The sequence below is a fragment of the Hydractinia symbiolongicarpus genome, chromosome 9, assembly GCF_029227915.1.
Source record: "Hydractinia symbiolongicarpus strain clone_291-10 chromosome 9, HSymV2.1, whole genome shotgun sequence".
Lineage (NCBI taxonomy): Eukaryota > Metazoa > Cnidaria > Hydrozoa > Anthoathecata > Hydractiniidae > Hydractinia > Hydractinia symbiolongicarpus.
In genome coordinates this window covers 30,870,444-30,886,235 of record NC_079883.1, presented here as the reverse complement: position 1 = coordinate 30,886,235, position 15,792 = coordinate 30,870,444, and the positions used below count along the sequence as shown (strand labels likewise).

Genomic DNA, 15,792 nt, shown 5'->3' with positions numbered 1-15,792 from the left:
TTTTAAATTATTTTTTCACCACTAAAACGCATGAGACTTGTAGTTTTCAAAATTGTTTTCATTTTTGATGAGACGCTGAATAAAAGAAGTTTAATCGCCGGCAAACGAAAACCTGCGATTACCTGTAAATCCCGGACTCGACCCGTATAGTCAAAAGTATACAAAGAAAGTACCCAGGGAGTAAACTCGTTTCCCAAACGATTTTTTAAATTATTATTTCACCACTAAAACCCATGAGACTTGTAGTTTTTAAAAGTGTTTTCATTTTTGATGAGACGCTGAATAAAAGAAGTTTAATCGCCGGCAAACAAAAAACCGCGATTTCCCGTAAATCCCGGACTCGGCCCGTATAGTCAAATGTATACAAAGAAAGTACCCAGTGAGTAAACTTATTTCATGAACGACTTTTTAAATTATTTTTTCACAACTAAAACGCATGAGACTTGTAGTTTTCAGAAATGTTTTCATTTTTGATGAGACGCTTAATGAAAGTGGTTTAATCGCCGGCCAACAAAAACCCGCGATTTCCCGTAAATCCCGGGCTTGACCCGTATAGCCGAATGTATACAAGAAATACCCTGTGAGTAAACTCATTTCCAAAACGATTTTTTAAATTATCTTTTCACCACTAAAACGCTTGAGACTTGTAGTTTTCAAAAATGTTTTCATTTTTAATCAGACGCTGAATAAAAGAAGTTTAATCGCCTGCAAACGAAAACCCGCCATTTCCCGTAAATCTCGGACTCGGCCCGTATAGTCAAAAGTGTACAAAGAAAGTACCCAGGGAGTAAACTCATTTCCCAAACGATTTTTTAAATTATTATTTCACCACTATAGCCCATGAGACTTGTAGTTTTTAAAACTGTTTTCATTTTTGATGAGACGCTGAATAAAAGAAGTTTAATCGCCCTCAAACGAAAACCCGCGACTTCCCGTAAATCCCGGACTCGGCCCGTATAGTCAAAAGTATACAAAGAAAGTACCCAGGGAGTAAACTCATTTCCCGAACGATTTTTTAAATTATTTTTTTACCACTAAAACGCATGAGACTTGTAGTTTTTAAAAATGTTTTTCATTTTTGATGAGACGGTGAATAAAAGAAGTTTAATCGCCGGCAAAGGAAAACCTGCGATTTCCCGTAAATCCCGGACTCGGCCCGTATAGTCAAAAGTATACAAAGAAAGTACCCAGGGTGTAAACTCATTTCCCGAACGATTTTTTAAATTATTATTTCACCACTAAAGCCCATGAGACTTGTAGTTTTCAAAAATGTTTTCATTTTTGATGAGACGCTGAATAAAAGAAGTTTAATCGCCGGCAAACGAAAACCTGCGACTTCCCGTAAATCTCGGACTCGGCCCGTATAGTCAAAAGTGTACAAAGAAAGTACCCAGGGTGTAAACACATTTCCAGAACGATTTTTTAAATTAATATTTCACCACTAAAGCGCATGAGACTTGTAGTTTTTAAAAATGTTTTCATTTTTGATGAGACGCTGAATGAAGGAAGTTTAATCGCCGGCAAACGAAAACCTGCGATTTCCCGTAAATCCCGGATTCGGCCCGTATACTCAAAAGTATACAAAGAAAGTACCCAGGGTGTAAACTCATTTCCCGAACGATTTTTTATATTATTTTTTCACCACTAAAACGCATGAGACTTGTAGTTTTCAAAAATGTTTTCATTTTTGATGAGACACTGAATAAAAGAAGTTTAATCGCCGGCAAACGAAAACCCGCGATTTCCCGTAAATCCTGGGCTTGGCCCGTATAGTTAAAAGTATACAAAGAAAGTACCCAGGGAGTAAACTCATTTTCCGAACGATTTTTTAAATTAATTTTTCACCACTAAAACGCATGAGACTTGTAGTTTTCAAAAATGTTTTCATTTTTGATGAGACGCTTACTGAAAGAGGTTTAATCGCCGGCAAACGAAATCCCGCGATTTCCCCTAAATCCCGGGCTTGGCCCGTGTAGTCGAATGTATACAAAGAAAGTACCCAGGGAGTAAACTCATTTCCCGAACGATTTTTTAATTCTTTTTTTCACCACTAAAACGCATGAGACTTGTAGTTTTCAAAAATGATTTCATTTTTGATGAGACGCTGAATGAAAGAAGTTTAATCGCCGGCAAACGAAAACCTGCGATTTCCCGTAAATCTCGGACTCGGCCCGTATAGTCAAAAGTATACAAAGAAAGTACCCAGGGTGTAAACACATTTCCAGAACGATTTTTTAAATTAATATTTCACCACTAAAGCGCATGAGACTTGTAGTTTTTAAAAATGTTTTCATTTTTGATGAGACGCTGAATGAAGGAAGTTTAATCGCTGGCAAACGAAAACCTGCGATTTCCCGTAAATCCCGGACTCGGCCCGTATACTCAAAAGTATACAAAGAAAGTACCCAGGGTGTAAACTCATTTCCCGAACGATTTTTTATATTATTTTTTCACCACTAAAACGCATGAGACTTGTAGTTTTCAAAAATGTTTTCATTTTTGATGAGACACTGAATAAAAGAAGTTTAATCGCCGGCAAACGAAAACCCGCGATTTCCCGTAAATCCTGGGCTTGGCCCGTATAGTTAAAAGTATACAAAGAAAGTACCCAGGGTGTAAACTCATTTCCCGAACTATTTTTTAAATTATTATTTCACCACTAAAGCCCATGAGACTTGTAGTTTTCAAAAATGTTTTCATTTTTGATGAGACACTGAATAAAAGAAGTTTAATCGCTGGAAAACGAAAACACGCCATTTCCCGTAAATCCCGGGCTTGGCCCGTATAGTCAAAAGTATACAAAGAAAGTACCCAGGGAGTAAACTCACTTCCCGAACGATTTTTTATATTATTTTTTCACCACTAAAACGCATGAGACTTGTAGTTTTCAAAAATGTTTTCATTTTTGATGAGACACTGAATAAAAGAAGTTTAATCGCCGGCAAACGAAAACCCGCGATTTCCCGTAAATCCTGGGCTTGGCCCGTATAGTTAAAAGTATACAAAGAAAGTACCCAGGGAGTAAACTCATTTTCCGAACGATTTTTTAAATTAATTTTTCACCACTAAAACGCATGAGACTTGTAGTTTTCAAAAATGTTTTCATTTTTGATGAGACGCTTACTGAAAGAGGTTTAATCGCCGGCAAACGAAATCCCGCGATTTCCCCTAAATCCCGGGCTTGGCCCGTGTAGTCGAATGTATACAAAGAAAGTACCCAGGGAGTAAACTCATTTCCCGAACGTTTTTTTAATTCTTTTTTTCACCACTAAAACGCATGAGACTTGTAGTTTTCAAAAATGATTTCATTTTTGATGAGACGCTGAATGAAAGAAGTTTAATCGCCGGCAAACGAAAACCTGCGATTTCCCGTAAATCTCGGACTCGGCCCGTATAGTCAAAAGTATACAAAGAAAGTACCCAGGGTGTAAACACATTTCCAGAACGATTTTTTAAATTAATATTTCACCACTAAAGCGCATGAGACTTGTAGTTTTTAAAAATGTTTTCATTTTTGATGAGACGCTGAATGAAGGAAGTTTAATCGCCGGCAAACGAAAACCTGCGATTTCCCGTAAATCCCGGACTCGGCCCGTATACTCAAAAGTATACAAAGAAAGTACCCAGGGTGTAAACTCATTTCCCGAACGATTTTTTATATTATTTTTTCACCACTAAAACGCATGAGACTTGTAGTTTTCAAAAATGTTTTCATTTTTGATGAGACACTGAATAAAAGAAGTTTAATCGCCGGCAAACGAAAACCCGCGATTTCCCGTAAATCCTGGTCTTGGCCCGTATAGTTAAAAGTATACAAAGAAAGTACCCAGGGAGTAAACTCATTTCCCGAACGATTTTTTAATTCTTTTTTTCACCACTAAAACGCATTAGACTTGTAGTTTTCAAAAATGATTTCATTTTTGATGAGACGCTGAATGAAAGAAGTTTAATCGCCGGCAAACGAAAACCTGCGATTTCCCGTAAATCTCGGACTCGGCCCGTATAGTCAAAAGTATACAAAGAAAGTACCCAGGGTGTAAACTCATTTCCCGAACTATTTTTTAAATTATTATTTCACCACTAAAGCCCATGAGACTTGTAGTTTTCAAAAATGTTTTCATTTTTGATGAGACACTGAATAAAAGAAGTTTAATCGCTGGAAAACGAAAACACGCCATTTCCCGTAAATCCCGGGCTTGGCCCGTATAGTCAAAAGTATACAAAGAAAGTACCCAGGGAGTAAACTCACTTCCCGAACGATTTTTTATATTATTTTTTCTCCACTAAAACGCATGAGACTTGTAGTTTTCAAAAATGTTTTCATTTTTGATGAGACGCTGAATAAAAGAAGTTTAATCGCCGGCAAACGAAAACCCGCCATTTCCCGTAAACCCCGGACTCGGCCCGTATAACCAAAAGTATACAAAGAAAGTACCCAGGGAGTAAACTCATTTCTCCGAACGATTTTTTAAATTATTTTTTCACCACTAAAACGCATGACACTTGTAGTTTTCAAATATGTTTTCATTTTTGATGAGACGCTGAATAAAAGAAGTTTAATCGCCGGCAAACGAAAACCCGCGATTTCCCGTAAATCCCGGGCTTGGCCCGTATAGTCGAATGTATACAAAGAAAGTACCCTTGGAGTAAACTCATTTCCCAAACGATTTTTTAATTTTTTTTTTCACCACTAAAACGCATGAGACTTGTAGTTTTCAAAAATGTTTTCATTTTTGATGAGACGCTGAATGAAAGAAGTTTAATCGCCGGCAAACGAAAACCTGCGATTTCCCGTAAATCCCGGACTCGGCCCGTATAGTCAAAAGTATACAAAGAAAGTACCCAAGGTGTAAACTCATTTCCCGAACGATTTTTTAAATTATTATTTCACCACTAAAGCCCATGAGACTTGTAGTTTTCAAAAATGTTTTCATTTTTGATGAGACGCTGAATAAAAGAAGTTTAATCGCCGACAAACGAAAACCTGCGACTTCCCGTAAATCTCGGACTCGGCCCGTATAGTCAAAAGTGTACAAAGAAAGTACCCAGGGTGTAAACACATTTCCAGAACGATTTTTTAAATTAATATTTCACCACTAAAGCGCATGAGACTTGTAGTTTTTAAAAATGTTTTCATTTTTGATGAGACGCTGAATGAAGGAAGTTTAATCGCCGGCAAACGAAAACCTGCGATTTCCCGTAAATCCCGGACTCGGCCCGTATACTCAAAAGTATACAAAGAAAGTACCCAGGGTGTAAACTCATTTCCCGAACGATTTTTTATATTATTTTTTCACCACTAAAACGCATGAGACTTGTAGTTTTCAAAAATGTTTTCATTTTTGATGAGACACTGAATAAAAGAAGTTTAATCGCCGGCAAACGAAAACCCGCCATTTCCCGTAAATCCTGGGCTTGGCCCGTATAGTTAAAAGTATACAAAGAAAGTACCCAGGGAGTAAACTCACTTCCCGAACGATTTTTTATATTATTTTTTCACCACTAAAACGCATGAGACTTGTAGTTTTCAAAAATGTTTTCATTTTTGATGAGACGCGGAATAAAAGAAGTTTAATCGCCGGCAAAGGAAAACCCGCGATTTCCCGTAAATCCCGGGATTGGCCCGTATAGTCGAATGTATACAAAGAAAGTACCCAGGGAGTAAACTCATTTCCCGAACGATTTTTTAATTTTTTTTTTCACCACTAAAACGCATGAGACTTGTAGTTTTCAAAAATGTTTTCATTTTTGATGAGACGCTGAATAAAAGAAGTTTAATCGCCGGCAAACGAAAACCCGCCATTTCCCGTAAATCCCGGGCTTGGCCCGTATAGTCGAATGTATACAAAGAAAGTACCCAGGGAGTAAACTCATTTCCCGAACGATTTTTTAATTTTTTTTTTCACCACTAAAACGCATGAGACTTGTAGTTTTCAAAAATGTTTTCATTTTTGATGAGACGCTGAATAAAAGAAGTTTAATCCCCGGCAAACGAAAACCCGCCATTTCCCGTAAACCCCGGACTCGGCCCGTATACTCAAAAGTATACAAAGAAAGTACCCAGGGCGTAAACTCATTTCCCGAACGATTTTTTAAATTATTTTTTCACCACTAAAACGCATGAGACTTGTAGTTTTCAAAAATGTTTTCATTTTTGATGAGACGCTGATTAAAAGAAGTTTAATCGCCGGCAAACGAAAACCTGCGACTTCCCGTAAATCCCGGACTCGGCCCGTATAGTCAAAAGTGTACAAAGAAAGTACCCAGGGTGTAAACTCATTTCCAGAACGATACTTTAATTGTATATATATACTCATACCTGTATTTCTTTTTTGCTGAGGCAGCAACAGTGTCCATTGTACTTCCACCAGTTTCCATTTTTGAGATAGTATACACTTTTATGATTATTATTATCTAGAAGGTGAAAATCTGAAGAGTAATTGAAAGTATGGTAGCATTGTTGTTTTGTCAGAAAAGGCGATCAGGAAAAGCAAACTAATCAAAACTTACACAATCTTTTATCAAAAATATACTTTTCGAGCTTAGCCTAGATGCTTAACTATTTAATACAAAAAGGTTTTGGCAGAAAAACTTTGGCATAAAACTTTTCAGATAGATTTTTAAAATGTTAGTCAAAAATGTTGGTCAAATATAAAAAAAACAACACAAACAGAAAAACAAAACACAGACAAACATACAAAAAACAACACAAACATTGATGATAAAGATGAAGAAGTTTTTGACTGAAACTAGAAAAAAAAAGTTGTACTAAATGTATAAACTATATTTTATAAAAGTTTAGAGCCTGGCTTTAAAATGTTTCTAATACAAAACGTTAGATTAATGGACAATATAAAAACTTACGTTGAAAATTCAAACTTACAGGATCTATTTTGTAAAAGAACTTTTAAAATATTCTCTTGCAAATAAGATAGTTGAAAGCATAATAAATAAAAAGAGTGCACATATATAAATGTCCAAATTAAAAACACGAATTTTTCACCACAGGAACTATAACCATTAAATCTTTACTATGGCGGTGCAGTCGAGCATGCACAAATTTTCCCATTATGCGCAAAACAGGGATGAATGAGGAAGCTCCAGCCAGTTCATAAAGGTTATTATGCCATAACTCTAATGGCTTTCCAAATTCAAATCTTATATGATCTGGAACTGAAAGAAACCAATCACAAAACGCCAACCAATGTTCATAGCTCGTATCGTGAATAGTTAAAGTATGCTTGAGAAAATACTTGATTATACCTGGTCGGGGAGATAATTCCATTTCGTCAAACGATTTGATATTACCATCATTAGATGCCCAATGGGCTACAATATATGAAGATCTATTGTTTCTGGAAAGATCAGATCCATAAATATTACCACTGATGCTTAACTCAGTAACTTTCAAAGAAGATGGAGATATTACAGCAGAATTGAAATCAACAAGTGGATACATGTACATGTATGTTTTTCGCAGACTCTCAAGCTCATATGAAGATAATGTATATACAGTTGGAATTCGCAAATTGACAGCATTAGTCACGTTGTGCCATATTTGAATGGTTGGATCAATCGTTCTATAAATAAAACAAAACACTTTAAAGTTTTTAATAACACTTCATCAAAAAAATTAAAAATTTGAAAATTTGAACAGCAAAAATTTATGTCATATGAATGTAGGTTTTTTTTGTTAGTTCTCCTTTAATAATGCCACTCAAATATTTTTATTAGTTCTCAAAAAAGTAGTATATATAAAGTAAAATAAATAAAAAATCAAACAACCTAAATATTTTACTTCTTCGCAACAAATGAATTCTGGACAAACAGAAGTTAAAAAATTACCTGGATGAAAGTTTTACACAATCAATAATATTTGGAGAAGCCATATCATTTAAAGTTCCTCTCTGATCATATGCATGCCTCAATAATTTAAATATGCTGCTAAAAACACCTAAAAAATTCTGTCGGTTTTGGCATATTTAGTACATCATTATCACGAGAAAATCTGTTCATCACTTGCAATTCGATCTCTTTTTTATTGTTGGGAAAACTTCCCAATAGACCATTATAACGCTAAAATGAAAATAACCAAAAAGAATATATTGGCCCATAATCTAGTATGCAATCTTTCAAATGTAAATGCAGATGCATGTTGGGAGTGACACGTTCACATCCATACAGAACTTCGAACGTAGAACAAAACTGCTGTAAAAGATTGTTGGCAACTATAACATCACGTATCGTAATAACACGACGGCATAAATATTGGCAAGCCAAAACAAACTTTCTGAAACATTCAAGGTGACGCTTAGGTATGAACTCTCTTAATGAAAAAATCGAAAAGAGTAATGTCCAATTTTTGTGTTCATCAGCAGTAAATCCATCGAAGCTACTAACAATTTTGTTGGGTATTTTGCCAACATCAGCTGGTACCACAAAGCTATCGGTTTTCTGCTGGATCTTTTCCAAGGTTGGTTTACTCAGGTAGCCCAGTTCCTTCCATATCTTTAAAAGGTGTTTGGATGTCCCAAGAAATAAATTGTGCATAGGATTAACGATTGACATTCGTACTGTATCAAAATAAGACAATTCTGCAAGAACAGAATATCTTGTGCCATACATTGATTCCAATTTGTCCCGATCATTAGCTGTGTCAGCTTCGAGAATTTCCATCATTTGCTCTCTATGCTCTTCTGTTGTTCGTTTTTCCTAACTGTCAACATCAAAACCACTATAATCTCGTTCACCCACTTTGCCAGGAAAAACCTTCTTGCATTTCGAACATCCATGAGCAGCTGCATGACCTATATTCAAATAAAAAACAACAACATTGCGAATTTGTAAAATTTACAAAATCCACCAAATTCAATTCACGCCAAAATTAATAATTTTTTGCTCTCCGTCAATTTTAAAAAAGTCTGATTGGTAAGTTTTTTATTTTAGTATTTGACGACGAGTGACTTTCTTTTCAACTAAGTTTATGGTTTAAAAAGAAAAAAGCAACGATTTAAAAAGAAAAAATCAACTTTCATGTTTGTTTTCATCCGCCAAATAAAATTCTGCCAAATTTACTTTCACTAAATTTTCTTCTCAAAACGCCAAAATTAATAATTTTTTGCTCTCCGTCAATTTAAAAAAAGTCTGATTGGTAAGTTTTTTATTTTAGTATTTGACGACGAGTGACTTTCTTTTCAACTAAGTTTATCGTTTAAAAAGAAAAAAGCAATGATTTAAAAAGAAAAAATCAACTTTCATGTTTCTTTTCATCCGCCAAATAAAATTCTGCCAAATTTACTTTCACTAAATTTTCTTCCCGTCAAAGTTTCTTCCCTTACGTTTGTTTCATCCATAAATCATTTATTGACACATGTGAACACAATACATAATACTTTAACAGCATGTTGAGAAAAGTTATACTTATAGAAACATAGAAAAAACTAAAAACTCACCTAAATAACCACATAACTTTCTACATGCGGGTATATCACATCCAACACACAGTAATGCTAATCGAAATACTTCTAATTTTCCTGATAACGCATAGACAATAGTGAATCCTTGATGCCATGCAGTATTTAATTCACTTATTAAAGGTGCTATAAAGGTGTTAGTTGGAGGTTCTTTCTGCATATTTGGGATAATTCCAACAAGAATAACGTTCTCTCTTTTAAATCGCTCAACACGTGGAAGATTTAAAACAACGAGATATATACCACCAATAGAATAACTGGACAAATGTTTGAACGGCTGAAACCAATCTATATTTAACATTACTGCATAGTGCCTAGGTTCTGAAAAATACCATTCTCCTGTGCGTGAAAATTTTTTCCATATTTCACCATCAAAAATGTCACTGTATGTATCTGGATAAGATTTCAAATTTCTCCATTTTTCGCAATCAGTTTCAAATCCTTCCCTGTTTGTTAATACTTCTAAGGACTTCTGAATTGATCTGTAACAATATGATTTAAAAGGCACTAAAATTGTTACCCCTGATGGTGATTTTATGACTCGCATGAGTTTTTCACCACATTTTTTTCTATAATGTTTCAATCGATGATTCGAAAATTTTACATATGCACATGTAGCTGATATTAAATTATCTTTTCAGCACTAAAACGCATGAGACTTGTAGTTTTCAATAATGTTTTCATCTTTGATGAGACGCTGAATAAAAAAAGTTTAATCGCCGGCAAACGAAAACCCGCCATTTCCCGTAAACCCCGGGCTTGGCCCGTATAGTCAAAAGTATACAAAGAAAGTACCCGGGGTGTAAACTCATTTCCCGAACGATTTTTTAAATTATTATTTTACCACTAAAGCCCATGAGACTTGTAGTTTTTAAAAATGTTTTCATTTTTGATGAGACGCTGAATAAAAGAAGTTTAATCGCCGGCAAACGAAAACCCGCGATTTCCCGTAAATCCTGGGCTTGGCCCGTATAGTCGAATGTATACAAAGAAAGTACACTGTGAGTAAACTCATTTCCAAAACGTTTTTTTAAATTATCTTTTCACCACTAAAACGTATGAGACTTGTAGTTTTCAAAAATGTTTTCATTTTTGATGGGACGCTGAATAAAAGAAGTTTAATCGCCGGCAAACGAAAACCCGCGATTTCCCGTAAATCGCGGACTCGGCCCGTATAGTCAAAAGTATACAAAGAAAGTACCCAGGGAGTAAACTCATTTTCCGAACGATTTTTTAAATTATTTTTTCACCACTAAAACGCATGAAACTTGTAGTTTTCAAAAATGTTTTCATTTTTGATGAGACGTTTAATGAAAGAGGTTTATTCGCCGGCAAACGAAAACCAGCGATTTCCCCTAAATCCCGGGCTTGGCACGTGTAGTCGAATGTATACAAAGAAAGTACCCAGGGAGTAAACTCATTTCCCGAACGATTTTTTAAAATATTTTTACACCACTAAAACGCATGAGACTTGTAGTTTTCAGAAATCTTTTCATTTTTGATGAGACGCTGAATAAAAGAAGTTTAATCGCCGGCAAACGAAAACCTGCCATTTCCCGTAAACCCCGGGCTTGGCCCGTATAGTCAAAAGTATACAAAGAAAGTACCCGGGGTGTAAACTCATTTCCTAAACGAATGAGACTTGTAGTTTTCAAAAATGTTTTCATTTTTGATGAGACGCTGAATAAAAGAAGTTTAATCGCTGGCAAACGAAAACCTGCGATTTCCCGTAAATCCCGGACTCGGCCCGTATAGTGCAAAGTATACAAAGAAAGTGCCCAGGGTGTAAACTCATTTCCCGAACGATTTTTTAAATTATTATTTCACCACTAAAGCCCATGAGACTTGTAGTTTTTAAAAATGTTTTCATTTTTGATGAGACGCTGAATAGAAGAAGCTTAATCGATGGCAAACGAAAACCCGCGATTTCCCGTAAATCCCGGGCTTGGCCTGTATAGTCGAATGTATACAAAGAAAGTACCCTGTGAGTAAACTCATTTCCAAAACAATTTTTTATATTATCTTTTTACCACTACAAGCTTGAGACTTGTAGTTTTCAAAAATGTTTTCATTTTTGATGAGACGGTTAATGAAAGAGGTTTAATCGCCGGCAAACGAAAACCCGCGATTTCCCGTAAATCCCGGGCTTGGCCAGTATAGTTAAAAGTATATAAAGAAAGTACCCAGGGAGTAAACTCATTTCCCGAACGATTTTTTAAATTATTTTTTCACCACTAAAACGCATGAGACTTGTAGTTTTGAGAAATGTTTTCATTCTTGATGAGACGCTTAATGAAAGTGGTTTAATCGCCGGCAAACGAAAACCCGCGATTTCCCGTAAATCCCGGGCTTGGCAAGTATAGTCGAATGTATAGAAAGAAAGTACCCTGTGAGTAAACTCATTTCCAAAACGATTTTTTAAATTATCTTTTCACCACTAGAACGCATGAGACTTGTAGTTTTTAAAAATGTTTTCATTTTTGATGAGACGCTGAATAAAAGAAGTTTAATCGCCGCTAAACAAAAACTCGCCATTTCCCGTAAACCCCGGACTCGGCCCGTATAGTCAAAAGTATACAAAGAAAGTACCCAGGGAGTAAACTCATTTCCCGAACGGTTTTTTAAATAATTTTTTTACCACTAAAACGCATGAGACTTGTAGTTTTCAAAAATGTTTTTATTTTTGATGAGACGCTTAATGAAAGAGGTTTAATCGCCGGCAAACGAAAACCCGCGATTTCCCGTAAATCCAGGGCTTGGCCCGTATAGTCGAATGTATACAAAGAAAGTACCCTGTGAGTAAACTCATTTCCAGAACGATTTTTTAAATTATATTTTCACCACTAAAACGCATAAGACTTGTAGTTTTCAAAAATGTTTTCATTTTTGATGAGACGCTGAATAAAAGAAGTTTAATCGCCGGCAAACGAAAACCCGCGATTTCCCGTAAATCCCGGGATTGGCCCGTATAGTCAAAAGTGTACAAACAAAGTACCCAGGGAGTAAGCTAATTTCCCGAACGATTTTTTAAATTATTTTTTCACCACTAAAACGCATGAGACTTGTAGTTTTCAAAATTGTTTTCATTTTTGATGAGACGCTGAATAAAAGAAGTTTAATCGCCGGCAAACGAAAACCTGCGATTACCTGTAAATCCCGGACTCGACCCGTATAGTCAAAAGTATACAAAGAAAGTACCCAGGGAGTAAACTCGTTTCCCAAACGATTTTTTAAATTATTATTTCACCACTAAAGCCCATGAGACTTGTAGTTTTTAAAAATGTTTTCATTTTTGATGAGACGCTGAATAAAAGAAGTTTAATCGCCGGCAAACAAAAAACCGCGATTTCCCGTAAATCCCGGACTCGGCCCGTATAGTCAAATGTATACAAAAAAGTACCCAGTGAGTAAACTCATTTCATGAACGACTTTTTAAATTATTATTTCACCACTAAAGCCCATGAGACTTGTAGTTTTTAAAAATGTTTTCATTTTTGATGAGACGCTGAATAAAAGAAGTTTAATCGCCGGCAAATAAAAAACCGCGATTTCCCGTAAATCCCGGACTCGGCCCGTATAGTCAAATGTATACAAAAAAGTACCCAGTGAGTAAACTCATTTCATGAACGACTTTTTAAATTATTTTTTCACCACTAAAACGCATGAGACTTGTAGTTTTCAGAAATGTTTTCATTTTTGATGAGACGCTTAATGAAAGTGGTTTAATCGCCGGCCAACAAAAACCCGCGATTTCCCGTAAATCCCGGGCTAGACCCGTATAGCCGAATGTATACAAAGAAAATACCCTGTGAGTAAACTCATTTCCAAAACGATTTTTTAAATTATCTTTTCACCACTAAAACGCTTGAGACTTGTAGTTTTCAAAAATGTTTTCATTTTTAATCAGACGCTGAATAAAAGAAGTTTAATCGCCTGCAAACGAAAACCCGCCATTTCCCGTAAACCCCGGACTCCGCCCGCATAGTCAAAAGTATACAAAGAAAGTACCCAGGGAGTAAACTCATTTTCCGAACGATTTTTTAAATTATTTTTTCACTACTAAAACGCATGAGACTTGTAGTTTTCAAAAATGTTTTCATTTTTGATGAGACGCTGAACAAAAGAAGTTTAATCGCCGGCAAACGAAAACCTGCGATTTCCCGTAAAGCCGGACTCGGCCCGTATAGTCAAAAGTATACAAAGAAAGTACCCAGGGAGTAAACTCATTTCCCGAACGATTTTTTAAATTATTTTTTCACCACTAAAACGCATGAGACTTGTAGTTTTTAAAAATGTTTTCATTTTTGATGAGACGCTGAATAAAAGAAGTTTAATCGCCGGCAAACGAAAGCCTGCGATTTCCCGTAAATCCCGGACTCGGCCCGTATAGTCAAAAGTATACAAAGAAAGTACCCAGGGAGTAAACTCATTTCCCGAACGACTTTTTAAATTATTATTTCACCACTAAAGGCCATGAGACTTGTAGTTTTTAAAAATGTTTTCATTTTTGATGAGACGCTGAATAAAAGAAGTTTAATCGCCGGCAAACGAAAACCCGCGACTTCCCGTAAATCCGGACTCGGCCCGTATAGTCAAAAGTATACAAAGAAAGTACCCGGGGAGTAAACTCATTTCCCGAACGATTTTTTAAATTATTTTTTCACCACTCAAACGCATGAGACTTGTAGTTTTTAAAAATGTTTTCATTTTTGATGAGACGCTGAATAAAAGAAGTTTAATCGCCGGCAAACGAAAACCTGCGATTTCCCGTAAATCCCGGACTCGGCCCGCATAGTCAAAAGTATACAAAGACAGTACCCAGGGAGTAAACTCATTTTCCGAACGATTTTTTAAATTATTTTTTCACCACTAAAACGCATGAGACTTGTAGTTTTTAAAAATGTTTTCATTTTTGATGAGACGCTGAATAACAGAAGTTTAATCGCCGGCAAACGAAAACCTGCGATTTCCCGTAAATCCCGGACTCGGCCCGTATAGTCAAAAGTATACAAAGAAAGTACCCAGGGTGTAAACGCATTTCCCGAACGATATTTTAAATTATTATTTCACCACTAAAGCCCATGAGACTTGTAGTTTTTAAAACTGTTTTCATGTTTGATGAGACGCTGAATAAAAGAAGTTTAATCGCCCTCAAACGAAAACCCGCGACTTCCCGTAAATCCCGGACTCGGCCCGTATAGTCAAAAGTATACAAAGAAAGTACCCAGGGAGTAAACTCATTTCCCGAACGATTTTTTAAATTATTTTTTTACCACTAAAACGCATGAGACTTGTAGTTTTTAAAAATGTTTTCATTTTTGATGAGACGGTGAATAAAAGAAGTTTAATCGCCGGCAAACGAAAACCCGCGATTTCCCGTAAATCCCCGACTCGGCCTGTATAGTCAAAAGTATACAAAGAAAGTACCCAGGGAGTAAACTCATTTCCCGAACGATTTTTTAAATTATTATTTCACCACTAAAGGCCATGAGACTTGTAGTTTTTAAAAATGTTTTCATTTTTGATGAGACGCTGAATAAAAGAAGTTTAATCGCCGGCAAACGAAAACCCGCGACTTCCCGTAAATCCGGACTCGGCCCGTATAGTCAAAAGTATACAAAGAAAGTACCCGGGGAGTAAACTCATTTCCCGAACGATTTTTTAAATTATTTTTTCACCACTCAAACGCATGAGACTTGTAGTTTTCAAAAATGTTTTCATTTTTGATGAGACGCTGAATAAAAGAAGTTTAATCGCCGGCAAACGAAAACCTGCGATTTCCCGTAACTCCCGGACTCGGCCCGTATAGTCAAAAGTATACAAAGAAAGGACCCAGGGAGTAAACTCATTTCCCGAACGATTTTTTAAATTATTTTTTCACCACTAAAACGCATGAGACTTGTAGTTTTCAGAAATGTTTTCATTTTTGATGAGACGCTTAATGAAAGTGGTTTAATCGCCGGCAAACGAAAACCCGCGACTTCCCGTAAATCCGGACTCGGCCCGTATAGTCAAAAGTATACAAAGAAAGTACCCAGGGAGTAAACTCATTTCCCGAACGATTTTTTAAATTATTATTTCACCACTATAGCACATGAGACTTGTAGTTTTCAAAAATGTTTTCATTTTTGATGAGACGCTGAATAAAAGAAGTTTAATCGCCGGCAAACGAAAACCTGCGATTTCCCGTAAATCCGGACTCGGCCCGTATAGTCAAAAGTATACAAAGAAAGTACCCAGGGTGTAAACGCATTTCCCGAACGATATTTTAAATTATTATTTCACCACTAAAGCCCATGAGACTTGTAGTTTTTAAAAC

At 36.0% G+C, this 15,792-nt stretch overlaps 1 protein-coding gene across 1 annotated transcript; it reads right to left on the bottom strand.

Annotated features, from left to right (window-relative positions):
- Window positions 1-8,538: 8,538 nt before the first annotated feature.
- On the bottom strand, window positions 8,539-10,089 carry LOC130656891 (uncharacterized). The gene has a single exon (XM_057459833.1). It carries the CDS (start codon window positions 10,018-10,020, stop codon window positions 9,421-9,423), a length of 600 nt encoding a protein of 199 aa, XP_057315816.1. The 5' UTR covers window positions 10,021-10,089; the 3' UTR covers window positions 8,539-9,420.
- Window positions 10,090-15,792: the final 5,703 nt, after the last annotated feature.

What these genes read in the sequence shown, in the direction of transcription:
- LOC130656891 (XM_057459833.1), bottom strand. Translation starts at nt 10,020, where the DNA reads ATGCGAGTCATAAAATCACCATCAGGGGTAACAATTTTAGTGCCTTTT.